At 38.5% G+C, this 13388-nt stretch overlaps 1 protein-coding gene across 2 annotated transcripts in view; it reads left to right on the top strand.

The window, feature by feature from the left end:
* The window catches only part of stol (voltage-dependent calcium channel subunit stolid), a 74083-nt gene that overhangs the window by 55888 nt on the left and 4807 nt on the right, over positions 1-13388 (top strand). Inside the window, exons 7-24 of one of the 2 annotated variants that reach the window (XM_034979758.2) lie at positions 3111-3224; positions 3811-4006; positions 4499-4635; positions 5008-5088; positions 5170-5250; positions 5728-5802; positions 5893-5907; positions 6096-6206; positions 6574-6787; positions 7519-7564; positions 8103-8275; positions 8757-8847; positions 9242-9274; positions 10762-10875; positions 11692-11962; positions 12062-12428; positions 12523-12805; positions 13060-13246. In XM_034979758.2, coding sequence (XP_034835649.1) covers positions 3111-3224; positions 3811-4006; positions 4499-4635; positions 5008-5088; positions 5170-5250; positions 5728-5802; positions 5893-5907; positions 6096-6206; positions 6574-6787; positions 7519-7564; positions 8103-8275; positions 8757-8847; positions 9242-9274; positions 10762-10875; positions 11692-11962; positions 12062-12428; positions 12523-12805; positions 13060-13246 — 2589 coding nt within the window. The remainder of the gene's footprint in view (positions 1-3110; positions 3225-3810; positions 4007-4498; positions 4636-5007; positions 5089-5169; positions 5251-5727; positions 5803-5892; positions 5908-6095; positions 6207-6573; positions 6788-7518; positions 7565-8102; positions 8276-8756; positions 8848-9241; positions 9275-10761; positions 10876-11691; positions 11963-12061; positions 12429-12522; positions 12806-13059; positions 13247-13388) is intronic. The other variant, XM_034979765.2, reaches the window with a different exon arrangement.

The raw sequence follows: 13388 nt of genomic DNA, 5'->3' as shown, positions 1-13388 counted from the left end.
CTCTATGATTAATTTTCTAGGTGTAATTTTGACCGAAAGTAATCATCGAAACCCATTTTTCTTCTATTTATTGTCAAAGTGTGGTTCGTAACCGTAACTCAATTTTAACCGCTTGTCATGCAAATGGACCCAAAAGTCAAAGAACGAAAACGACATTATTCTTGAAAAGTTCCCGTTATTCTATGTTCATTATTTATTGCTTTCGGTAACTAAAGGGATATTTTCAATAGAGGGCGTCTTATGAATACAAAAGAACGCCCTTGAAGTGTCGCGGGAAACATCTCTTGGTATTCATCAATCGTTCAGTCGCTCCACACCTTAATGATGGAATTTGAAGAGCACACTTTTCTTAAAGTGAAAAGTTTTCGTTTGAGTTTACTCACCTTCGCCTACTCGAAGTCGGAAAGTCGTTTTTTACCAAAGGTGAATATATTTTAAACCTGCACCAGCTGACCCGCCCCGACTTCGCTAGAGTGGAATTTTTAAATAGCGGTAAGGTTATGTCTTTTGCGAAAATCCTGAAACACATGTATTTCTTCATTTTTAACCGAAAACTCAAATAGTACCACTACTATTTCATGGATATATTTTGAAAAATAATGAAGTTTTATACACACTTTCAACTTTATTTAAGCTCCTTAGAGATGAAATTTCCAAAATCTTTCAAGACCTCAAAAGCCCAAACCAACCAACGCCAGCGGTTGAGGCCGATAGATGCCATTCAGGAGGAACAATGGAGTTAGGAAGTACATACTTCGTACCTAAGTACAAAGTCCGAACAAGTATTTTCATATTATGTAAATATGTAGATAGAAGAATAACAAAGAAAGAAAAATACATTAATTTTCAAATTTGAAATACCTACATGTAAATCCACGGATATTTAAGTTAAGCTTATTTCACACTACGGGATATGATTTATATAATAGTCCAGTCAATGTTGGTTGGTGTTCCCAACATTGACCGTACTGTAATATAATTTATATCCCGTAGTGTGAAATAAGCTTTAGGCTCGAGGATGTGTATTATGGGGAACTTTTCCATTTTGAAGTCAGTTGCAAAGTAGATGTCATAATGTTACATATATTCATCTACTCCACTCATAAAACTTCCAGGCTACGTTATATGTGGAAAATCGGGTAAGCTTTTGACAGGTAAAGTGAGGCCGCAACTTTATCGCGAGTTGGAAACTTGGCTCACACTCTCTCATACGACGTATTCTATATGACTAGTTTGACTTGTCGCGAGATTGAAATTATTGACCTGAAACCTCCCCTCCTTCCCTAAAGTCATAGACAGCTTTTTATTTGGCTACAAATATATTTATGTAATAATGTTCTATAAGTACTGTTTTGCTTTTGACGCGATATTTTGTAAAATGGGAAACTAGTGGTTATACCTATATTATATACTCTTTGTGGGAAGGGTTTCCCACTAAGTTGTACATGTTCAAAGTAAAAGGAACTAAAAAAAACTGACATCAGCTTAATTTTTTTCAGTTCCCTTTTGTCTAATAATCTAGCTACAGGTAACTAGATGGTAAATCCCTACAGTCACACATGTTTCAAAACTAAAAGTCCATATCACTACCGGTCGCAAGACACCTATAACTGCCTTATATCTAAGTGGATTCGTGACACAAATCCTTGACCCTTTCACGGGCAACATAAAGTGTCTGGCTCGCGTTGCACTTTTGTAGCAACTCTATTAACCATCTTCACCTTTGCCTCTATGTTTCGCAGTGTAGGTAGTACATACTAATGCATATTGAACGTGAAACGTTTTAACTATTAATGTAATGGTTTGTAGTTGTACTTTTGTGCCATTTTTGTTTTACAATGTAATAAATAGGTTTTTCTTTTATTTGACTCTCGCCTTGCTCTCATTACTGCTACAATCAATACTTATAATAAAACTGTAACAGGTCAAATTCTGTACATTGAAGATATTTTGAAAATTTTTTTTCGAGGGCACTCTATAATCGATACTGAACACAAAACTGTAATTTTTTTAATGTTTGTCTGTCTGTCTGTCTATCTGTCTGTCTGTCTGTCTGTATCACGGCCGCGCATCACGCTGAAACTACTGAATGGATTCCAATGAAACTTGGTACGATTTGAGGTCATACTATGAGGAAGAATATAGGATACTTTTTATCCCGAAATTCAGCATGGTTCCCGTAGGAGAGGGGATGAAAGTTAAAATGTATACTGAGTTGTAATTCATTAACGCGTAGTCCGATTTCATTCATTCTTTTTTTGTTAGAAAGGGGATATTTTAAAAATTGTTCCGTAAATATTTCAAGGTAATCGGTTTTAACCGACTGTCAAAAAGGAGGTGGTTCTTTTTTCTACATCGAATTTTTCGAGGTTTCTGGACCGATTTGCAATTTTTTTTTTAAATCAACAAAAAAAGTTTTCGTGGTGGTCACATAAAAAATTCTGGATTCAACTCCTTAATCCTGATGCTGCAGGGTTACTGCCCGCCTGAGTTATCAAGATTCAGGAAGTGTTCATAGTGAATTCATATTGTAGGTACCAAGCAACGACAACAATCCCGAAAAATCAAAGAGTTCCCGCGGTATTTTGAAAAACGTAAATCCACGCGGACGAAGTCGCAGGAATCAGCTAGTAATAAATATAATCCGACCTGGTTTCGCGCGGGTATTCTCTGTAGATATTAAGTGCTAGCGCGCGCCAGAGTGCGGCAAGTTGCGTGCGTTTTAAAATCCGTAAATTTGAATTTAAATCTATCAAAATCCGGTGCGAAATTAATTCCGCTATACGCGGAACGGAACGCACTTCTTTGTAGTTCTATAGGAAAAAATGTACGGAAATTTACCGTGGTGCGCGCTAGCTCTTAGGAGCCTTATCCGAGAGAACTTCCTTCCTTGAACTCTATTGTTTACCTACGTAAACAATAGAGTTCAAGGAAGGAAGGTTTCAAGAATCTACCTAATAAAAAGTCAAAGTAATAAGTAGTAATAAATAGACGAACATTTTTTATGAACATTTTATCTGCGTCAGCTCATCGTGACCTTGTGTCTAAACCATCTAAAGTTACTGAAAAAATGTGTTAAGTTTTTCTTTTAAAATAACTTTTCTTTCCAGGCCGTGCCCGAAACAATACGAGAGCTGAAAAGCGCTGTGTGGGCCGCTGAAGCTACCGGCGGTGCGGCCAATTTAACCGGCGCTCTCACCTCGGCCTTTGAGATTCTCTACCGGGTATGAAAATTGCTTTTATGATATATACAATAACACCTCCATCGACGTGTTCGATGGTCACTTGTACATTGAAAATCATAGCAAATGTAGCTAATATTTTATGACTATATTTTCTTAAATAGGTACCTACTAATAACGACGATTAGAAATGTATTTTCTATCACGTCACGTCACGTATAGCACGCGACAGGTCGAGATGGAAATCGGGGAGGGAACGCCCCGGGCGAGCGTAGGTGACGTGCGGGGCGTCCTCCCACCTCATACCTTGAATGCCATAGATATTTAGATACACAATATGTATTATAGCATAAGTCATAATTCTATGAAATACAGAGAGTCGACTGAAATTCGAAAGGTCATAAGTACCAGTTCCAATGATATGATCTGAAAAGTGGTCTAATATTTTTCAAAAGATTCTATTGCATCGTGAAGAGAAGCAACTTTTTCTACGTGACATTGGCGAAGTGCATTGTGCTCGGTGTGGCACTACTGAAAGCCATAAAGCAAAATAAGAAGAAGCAACTTTCCAATCGTAGCTAGGTATCTTTTAGATATCTGGGTAATGTGTCTTTCTCACCATTTTCAGTATAACCGGACGGGTCTGGGTTGTCAATGCAATCAAGCGATAGCCGTAATAGGTGCCGGGGGAGGCGCGGGAGGTGTGACAGCCGTGTTCCGCGCGTGGAACTGGCCGCATATGCCTGTACGCATATTCACCTACCGGGTAGGGGGAGATGCGGCCGCAGGCAAAACTATGAAGGAAATGGCATGTAATAATAAAGGTTAGTCGTATTCTTTTATTAATAACTAGCTGATGCCCGCGACTTCGTCCGCGTGGAATTAGGTTTTTAAAAATCCCATGGGAACTTTTTGATTTTCCGGGATAAAAAGTAGCCTATGTCGCTCTCCAGGTCTTTATCTATACCTACCCATGCAAAAAATCACGTCAATCCGTTGCACCGTTGCGACGTGATTGAAGGACAAACCAAAAAACAAACACTTTCGCATTTATAATAAGGGTACTGATAGCCCCGGCCCAGCCCACCCACTGTTTCTTTTATTCCCTTTTGGAGGTGTGCAGTGTGCAGGTAAAGCAGCACTTTCCTGACCGGAATAAAAGTAGCTTCCTCAGGTGTACAATGCGCTTTCGTAGATGGATGCATTAGAGTGGCGCAGGAGCACATAATATGCATCGAAAGTCTCGGCAGACTCTTAGCGTGCTTTGCAGATAAACTCTTTTAGGCTCTTAACTCAATGCGTCTCTTTCTCTCCAGGTTTTCACGTGACGATAAACGACCATGACGAGGTTGGCCACAAAGTGCTGCATTTCGTCGAAGTGCTAGCACGTCCTATGGTCATGTACCAGACGTTGCACCCGGTCCACTGGAGCCCTGTTTACATCGGGGGAAGGGTGAGAACACAACTTATAAGAAAACAGGCTAGAAAAATTGCATTTTGCTGAAAATGTTGCTAGCAACAACCGCCTACTTAAAATAAAGTTATTTTTTATAATAATTCCGGGAGTACTAAACTACATCAAATAGCCCTTATTTCAGAAAAAAGGTTTAACTACATAATAAATAAATGTAGATGGCTTTTTTTCTTCTTATCCCTCGACATGTGGGGTCGGCACATGTCTTCTTCTTCCACTAGCATAAGTCATCCGTCAAAGCATTATCCACCGATTTTTCACGTATCCTCTTTCACGCAATCCGTCCATCTTTTCTTTGGTCTTACTCTATTTTTCATTTATTAACATAGTTAACAATTTTTTACCTTACAGAGTAGTACCCTAGATGATGATGGAATGGGCCAGTTGATGACATCAGTAACAGTTCCTATTTTCGACAGAAGAAACCACACGGTATCTATCATTGAAGAATTAAATATTCTTAATTTTAATTTTCCTGCTTAATTAAATCTCGTCATTTCCTGTTGTTTTTAGCAAAGAGAAGCTAACTTGCTTGGCGTGGTTGGTACGGATGTTCCTGTCGATCAAATAAAGAAGCTCGTGCCACCTTACAAGGTAATATCGGATGTTTCTTTCGTCTGATTTATCGTATCATTAATAGAGTAGCTGAGTAGATTCATAGTTCAAAATAGTTGTACACAGATCCATTCCCCAGTGTAGAAAAAAATGCATTTAAAATAATTCGTTTGCCGTTTATATTGAAGTTGCGAGTTGCGCGGGATGGATTCTTGGCGCGTTCATGTCTCCTCTATATATTAGCATATCACTTTGAACCACGGTCAATGGTCCTAATTATAAAGAGGTTCGCCTAAAATTTTAGTTGTCCGCTATACATAGTAGTAGCCCTGTTATATAACAACATCTATTTCGCGGCAAAACTTCTATATTGATCGTCGTATTCAATTGAAGACTTTCAAAAGCTATCTATTTCATTCTATTCTGTCATGCTTAGTAGCATCCTACATGAAGACTTTTGGTAGATCAGGTGTCTTCGAAAATATGCATTTTTTTCATAGGTCATGCTTGTTTCAGTTGGGAGTAAATGGTTATTCATTTATGCTGGATAACAACGGGCATGTTTTATATCATCCTGATTTGAGACCTTTGGTGAGTCTAGTCTAGAAATGTTGTATAATTGTATTCGATTATTAATCATCTTGAAATTAGTTTTCATACAAACATTTTCCTCTATTTCAGCATACAAACGAGGAGGTAAGAGAAACTTAATATTTCTGGGTTGGGATTCTAATATTGAAACGTCGAACTTTCCTTCTTGCCTGTGAAAATTCTACTTAGCTTATTTCGATGATCATGTTTGAATTAAAAATTGATGTAGCCTGAAACTATTTTTATTCATATTTATTAGGTACTATTATTGTAATATGTGTAATTATTTTCAGTATACAGAGACATTACGACCTCTTTACTCCAGTGTCGATATCACAGACGTAGAGCTCCTCGTGGATTATGACGAAAATGCAAGAGTCAACCTTACTTCATTACTTTTCGAAGTAAATACATTTGATTATTTACAATCTAGTCTAATATTGATGTGATGCTATATTTCAATATGGGCAGCTTAAAAACCTCCTACATTCATTGCTATATTATGGGCTTCCCAGACGGTCATCAAACACGTAGATTTTTGCTTGAGCCAAGCATTTTGACCGTTTACAATGTTTGCGAGTCAAGCATTTACGTGCTTACGTTATTGAAGCGATTTTTGGGCAGTGTTCGAGTTATGAGAAAAGTATGCTTGATTAAGCTGCTTGACAGTCGCATTAATCTGCTCGATGCGAACGTTAAGCAGCTTGATCATGCAAAACAAAACCGACCGTGTCGGAAGCTCTTAACAAAATTCACGTCTTTAATTTGCAGTTGCGTCACGATATGATAGAGCAGCGAGAAGGCGAGACAGAGATGGGTGTTAAAGTACAATATGAGGGAATGAGACGGGTAGCAACTCGGCGACAGAGATATTTCTATAGTCCTGTCGACGGTACGCCATATTCACTGGCTGCTGTGTTACCAGACGGCTACGGCATGTATGAATTGCAAGCCGAACAGGAAATCAAACATAGCCCTATCAATGGTAAGTGAACGATTCAGCGAAGAATCATTCAGTTTTTTTAGTTTATACATTCAAAAATAAACTTGTAATGGCCACCTCTAGGTGTAAAGTAAAGTTAGCAATTCATTTATTGGTAATTGTGTACGTTTTATAACAAGAAGACACATTGGAGATGTCTCTCAACAAGTTCAAATTTTCATAAAACGTAAACTTATTGAAAAATCAATTTCTTAATTAAATGATAAGAAAACCTGAGAATTGTTTGCTAAACAGCTTTGATAGGATAGCAAGTGGCAATCAGAAAGTGTATTACAATAATACTCAATCTGAATAAATTATTTGAGTTCGAGTTTGAGTGGAAATGTATCAGTCACATGGTAGAAAATTAATAGGTAGTATATTATGTAATTGGGAAAACCTAATATTCCGCCACCATTAGCCGATTTTTGAGCACGCACGGCAATCATGACTCAAGTTTTCCATTACATCGAGACTCAATTCCTGTCATAAGAACTGAAAATGCCCTAGTAATAAACTAAAAGTTAATGTAGAAGTAGATTTGCTCAGAGAATTTTAATGGTATCGTTTATAGGTACGATACCCTCACAATATATTATATGTATTTTGGACGAGCAAAAAATAATATAGTACTGGCCGACATTTATAAAAATCATAAATTTCATTTCTTATATAATATTCATTTATTATAAATTAATTGGTACTTAATATTAATTACTCTTTCTCGCATGCAGTCACAGAATATTTTAAAGGAGAAAATTGGAAAGTTCATCCAGACTGGTAAGTTCTTTTTACTGTGTTTTAGTGTATTTTTCTTCTTGATTGATTTAAAATTGTTATCTACATATTTATATTTGGTGTACAATAAAGTATATATTTTTTTCATTAAACGGCTTTTCCTGCCAAATGGATTTTGCAGATTTTACACTTTTTGGCTTTCCTTCCTTCACGCCCTAACTAAGCAACCAATAAGCTTGATTTCTGGCATAGAGATAGTTGAAAGGAAAGGACGAAGAATAACATAGGTTACTTTTTATCCCGAAATATCAAACAGTTTCTACGGAATTTTTAAAAACCTTAATCCACGCGTACGAAGTAGACTGATATTTTATGAAGCAAAGTTGAAGAATGGACGTTTGGGATACCTATGATTCGCAAAAAGTGAAACGAACTCACGTGGCCCTGAAATCTATCTCATTGGCTGGGCAACGCGTATGTTTACCCCCATGAGAAACTTTGCGTATGCCGGGTGCCCCACGTCACCGCTTTTTATTTCGTTATTTGGTGATAAAAATATTTGCTAGATAATGTGCTATAGGGTGTACTGCGAATACGCGTCAACGTCGGATCAATCGTTCAACTCGCCGGAGGAGCAGCTGGTCCACTTCCTGACGCGCGCCGGCCGCCCCGGCTGGAAGTGGATGTCGCTGCGCCCGCGCGCGCTCACGCTGCACAACGCGCACAAGAAACAGGACCGCGACTCCTACTATTGTGAGTTAATCGACTGCTTACACTAAATAGGAAGAAATTGATGATGATGAAAAAGCATTTTGTGTGGCCAGCTAAAAAGGATGGCAATACATTTAGACGAGTCTAGTAGTACTTAGCACAAGGACACGTCATTCCAAACATTTTTTTTTGCGAGCGAACTCGTTTTTGCAAAAGCCTTTGGGATTCACCGCAATCAGTTAAAACAGATTTCAGGCGGGCTTGTGAATTTTATCCTTAGTCAATGACTTGCGCACATCCCCATATTGCAACTTCATATTGGACTAGGTAGATACTTGTTTTGCGCACACTAAACGTCGTAAAAGTTCTCAAGAAACTTCTACAGCTGATCAAAAAATAAGATCTCCATCACTGCATGATATTTGTTAAAATTATCATGCAGTTAGGAACACATTTTCTTTGCGTTGCAATTCAGATGAATGTTAACGATAGAGGACTACAGTTACATTTTATTAAATTACAGGTGACAAAACATTAGTGCAGTCGCTGGTCCGTGATGCAATGGTAATTAAAGAATTGGACGCTCACACTGGACACGCTAGCCATCACAATCAGTAAGTATCAATTCCGTCTATAGCATGTGTGTTAGATATAAAACATTCTCGGGGAAAAAGTTCCACATCAATACTTGCATACTTTCAATGCAAGATGGGTGGATCTTCTAGGGTCTAGGCAAACGCGCTCAAATTACTTTCCACCAGTTAGTATGATCAGACATGGTGGTCAAGCGCAAGCCAATTATTCAATAAAATATGCAGATCAAAATATATAAATCTTTGATACTATTTGATAGGCTTCGGTTGAAAAAATAAAATAAAACATTGATCGGCAAAACTGTACCTAAATGTTGCATGATAATTTGCACTTTTAGATTTTAAGTAACATCTCGACGCACTTTCTTTTAAGTTTATTTTGATCACTAATGTCTATGTGTTTGTCACACGATAGCCCGATAGCAACATTAATGGCACTTCTAACAAGGTAACGTAACAAACAAAACTCCATACTGTTTCGCGTAGATAAATATTAGATTTAAAAAAAACTACTTAGAAGATAAAAAAATTATATCATTACTAATTTGTAGAATAGAAATGTGTGATGCATTTAATGGCCCTTAGCAGTTACAATATAATTTTGAGTGAAACCCCAGATTTGAGCGTAAATTGCTAGCTTGGTTTCTTTCCCATCATTTACCAGTTTTCATTTTGTACTGTTAGGTGCTAATTCCTTATTGAAATAGCGCTAATGCTCATATTTCCCCTGTTAATCTAGACAACATCCATTTCAAAACAATAGAGGTTACCTAGTTGGTTTTCTTGTATTAAAATGTTCGTTATAAACTTAAATGTGTGGCAAATGGATATTCGCTGGCACAATCGCTTGTTGGTGTGTCAATTAGCGCCAAAAAAGCTATGACAAAATTTATTAAAAAGGTTCCTGAACATTTACTAAACTCAGTAGAAAGCAATAAGCACCAGCAGTAAATTTAAGATATTTGAGTTACAAGTTACTTCAATAAAGGAAGAACTTCTAGCTTAGGATGCATATTGTTTTCTATGATACATATTTACAGCTGCAAAGGATCCAGGTACACTAGATTTAAAATTTAATTGATTTTTTTAACAGGTTTTAGCTTGCTTGGAGTATGGACTTTGTACATAATGTACTACTTTGTTTGTTTTACTATTATTGACGTACTAATTTGTATGCACAATGATAAAGTTGCACGAAATTTACGAAATAGTACAAAATAAATTTTATACTGGACTAGCTGAGCCCACGACTTCGTCCACGTGAATTCAGATTTTTAAAATCCCGTGGGAACTCTTTGATTTTCCGGGATAAAAGTAGCACATGTCACTCTCCAGCTGTCCTTAACTATATCCATGCGAAAAATCCCGCCGATCCGTTATGATACTAATATGGATAAATAAACCATAGCATAAAAATCTAGTACAAAACCCTGAATTTCAGCTGGTATTGTTTTAAGTTCTTGTATCTATGTCATTTTCATTATGGCAAGTTTATATATTTAAACGCCTTTAAATGATAGCTCTCAAAAAAATTGAATCTTCGAAAATTCCTTCTATCTCTCTGGATGTGAAAAGTTAGACTACTTAGGACAAATCTAATTATTTTTATAATAAAAAGAACTCTTGACTGGCTAACTGACTCCCTAACCGCTTCATGAATGCTCAGTTCAAATCCTTGGACCCAGAAAGCTGAAATTTTGCACAGAAATTCGCTTTATAATTACCCAGGGATACGGCCAGATATTTCAAAATCCCCACAAGAGCGAAGCAGCAGGCAGTTGCTTCTAGGTTCATAAATATAAAAAGGTCGAACTTGGAACTAGAGGTTTTTGGCGGTACATGGTAAAAACGCTAAGAAAGATTGATGACATATCCGAAATTTTAAAGTGTTCTCCATAAGTTATTGTTGTTGTCTCATACAATGTATCTTTGCAGGCAAGGGCGATTCCACAAGTTCGTGGTGACTCTATCGTTCATCGCAACTAGAAGTGGACTTCTTAAATGGACTGAAAACTTCAATAGCTCCAGGGCGGCTGATTCTTCTGAACCGTATGTATTTCAATAAAATGATTAAACTTCTTTCTAGTTTTAAAGACTTTAATTATCAGCAGTCAGACTTTAAGAAAAGTGAGTAATATTTTTACATACCTACCTTTTGCAGCTGATATTTTTAAATTGGCCGTTGGCACAAGCTAGCAGACATGCGAACTTAAAGGTACGAACGCAAAGAACACGACTCTATCCCACACATTTTGTTACTCAGAAGATCAGTACGGTTTGGCAGCACGGGGGTCTTGCTCTATTAGAATACATTTCATCATCATCATGATCAACCCATCGTCGGCTCACTACAGAGCACGGGTCTCCTCTCAGCGTGAGAAGGGTTTTGGCCATAGTCTACCACGCTGGCCATGTGCGGATTGGTAGATCTCACACACCTCTGAGAACATTATTGAGAACTCTCGGGCATGCAGGTTTCCTCACGATGCGATGTTTTCTTTCACCGTTAAAGCAAGTGATATTTAATTATGTAATTAAAACGCACATAACTCCGAAAAGATAGAGGTGCGTGCCCGGGATCGAACCCCCGACCTCCGATTAAAAGGCGGACGTCCTAACACTCCTAACCACTAGGCTATCACAGCTTATGAATGAATGAAGAATACATTTACACAACCTAAATGTGTCAAAGCTCTGAAGCAAAGAGCACAAACTGGCAGTTACAAGAATCAGGTTTAAAAGCATGAGCAATCACAATCCAGTTTTAAATAAATTTAATGTTTTCAAAATCTATGCAATATTGCACGTGGCATGGTACATTTAAGCATAACTGGATCGAGTTATTTATTAATGGTATACTTTCAGACACTTTAGCGAGAGACACGCACGTGCCTTCGATTCGGAGTGGTACCGCCGTGCAGTGGAACATCATTCTATTGAACCGGAAAGCTTTGTCTTTTCTGTACCCTTCCGTGATGGAAGTGAAGCAGAAGACTTTAGCGGGAAGACTCCACTGGTCCTGGCAACTCATGCGGTGTTCGTCGAATCGAGGGGGCACCGAGCTCCTGCTGCAGTAGTAGGGTTGCATTTCCAACTGGACTCTCTTGCTAAACATTTCTTGAATGTCACATCAACGGTTAGTTTTGATTTCCCTTTTCGGTTTTTTTTTTTTTTTTGTTAATTATGAATAGGTAATTTTTGTCCTATATTCATCTAACACTTAAATTTTTTACAGTGCACAGCTGGAAGTATTTGTAAGAAAACGTGCGCAGGCGACGAGTTAGACTGCTATATTTTGGACGATAACGGGTTTATAATTCTGTCGGAAGATGCGTCACAAACAGGTCGATTCTTTGGCCAGGTCGATGGAACAATCATGGATTCGCTCGTTCAAGATAGAATTTATAAAAAGGTCACTGTTCACGATCATCAAGGACGCTGTCCCGACTCAAGGAACCCATTTAGCGGAAATTCAAACAAGTTGTCGCCTATGAAGCCCTTGTCTTGGCTTGGAGGATACGTAGCCAACTTATTAGCTGTGTGGTTTCCTTTGTGGGATACTGTATACGGACGACCACGACCACATCCTGAAGAAGAAATTGGTACGTTTGGGGGGAAAGATGAAATAAAAAACTGTTTTCATATATTTTCTCGTTGCAAATTTTGAAAAATTGTGAAATTCTCTCATCCCAACAGATTACGAGGACTACGAAAACGAGGACGATAACGAAGATGAATTGGATCGAGACCGTGGCACCTACGAAATCATCATCGACGGTTTAGGCGCCGCAGACCGGCACGAAGTCCCCGTTCCAAGCCCTGGGCCTCCGCGGGAGCTCCCGCGAGAGGCCGCACGCTCCGCCGCCGTGCGGCCTTGCGATACCAGCGCTGAATTATTCACCCTACAGTCCACGAGGCTCAATGCTGCCCAACCACTGAAGGGAAAGCTCACGAATTGCCACAATTCTGGGTGTGAGAGGTAAGAAGCTATTTTTGGTTTAAATGGAATAGACAATTAGATAAGTTTAAATATTGAGAATCAAACAGGATTTACAAGATATTAACAACTAAATAGTAGGTACTGGAAGATAAAAGAATTTGAAACCTTGATAAAATTCAAACAGTTAATCTGTTAATTCATCGATATTAAATAATGGTTGATTGATACATCAAGCTTGGATAAAAGCTCGTTCTTTTTATACGTTGATCATTATATGAGATTGTTGTTGACAGGCCGTTCAGTGTTCAGAAGATCCCTCACAGCAACCTAATTCTACTAGTAGTGGACACCCTGTGTCCGTGCGGCGCCAAGCGGCTGGACGTGCGAGCGCGCGAGGCGGGCGCGCGCACCGCGTGCCGCCGCCCGCCGCGCGCGCTGCCCCGGCGGCGCCCGCCCTCCTGCGTCTCATACCATCCCGAAGTACGTTTACATCCCGTCATAATATTTATCTGGTCGTGCCTTCATTGCTGACGCGCGAGCACGCACAATTAATTAATTATTAGGATTGAATTGACAGCGATGGTTGCCTTGAAAATGACACAGTTCCAATATAACCGAAAAA

Source organism: Maniola hyperantus, chromosome 2, assembly GCF_902806685.2.
Source record: "Maniola hyperantus chromosome 2, iAphHyp1.2, whole genome shotgun sequence".
In the NCBI taxonomy this organism is placed as follows: Eukaryota; Metazoa; Arthropoda; class Insecta; order Lepidoptera; family Nymphalidae; genus Maniola; species Maniola hyperantus.
The sequence above is the reverse complement of the archived record's forward strand: the minus strand, read 5'-3'. Positions and strand labels throughout refer to the sequence as shown.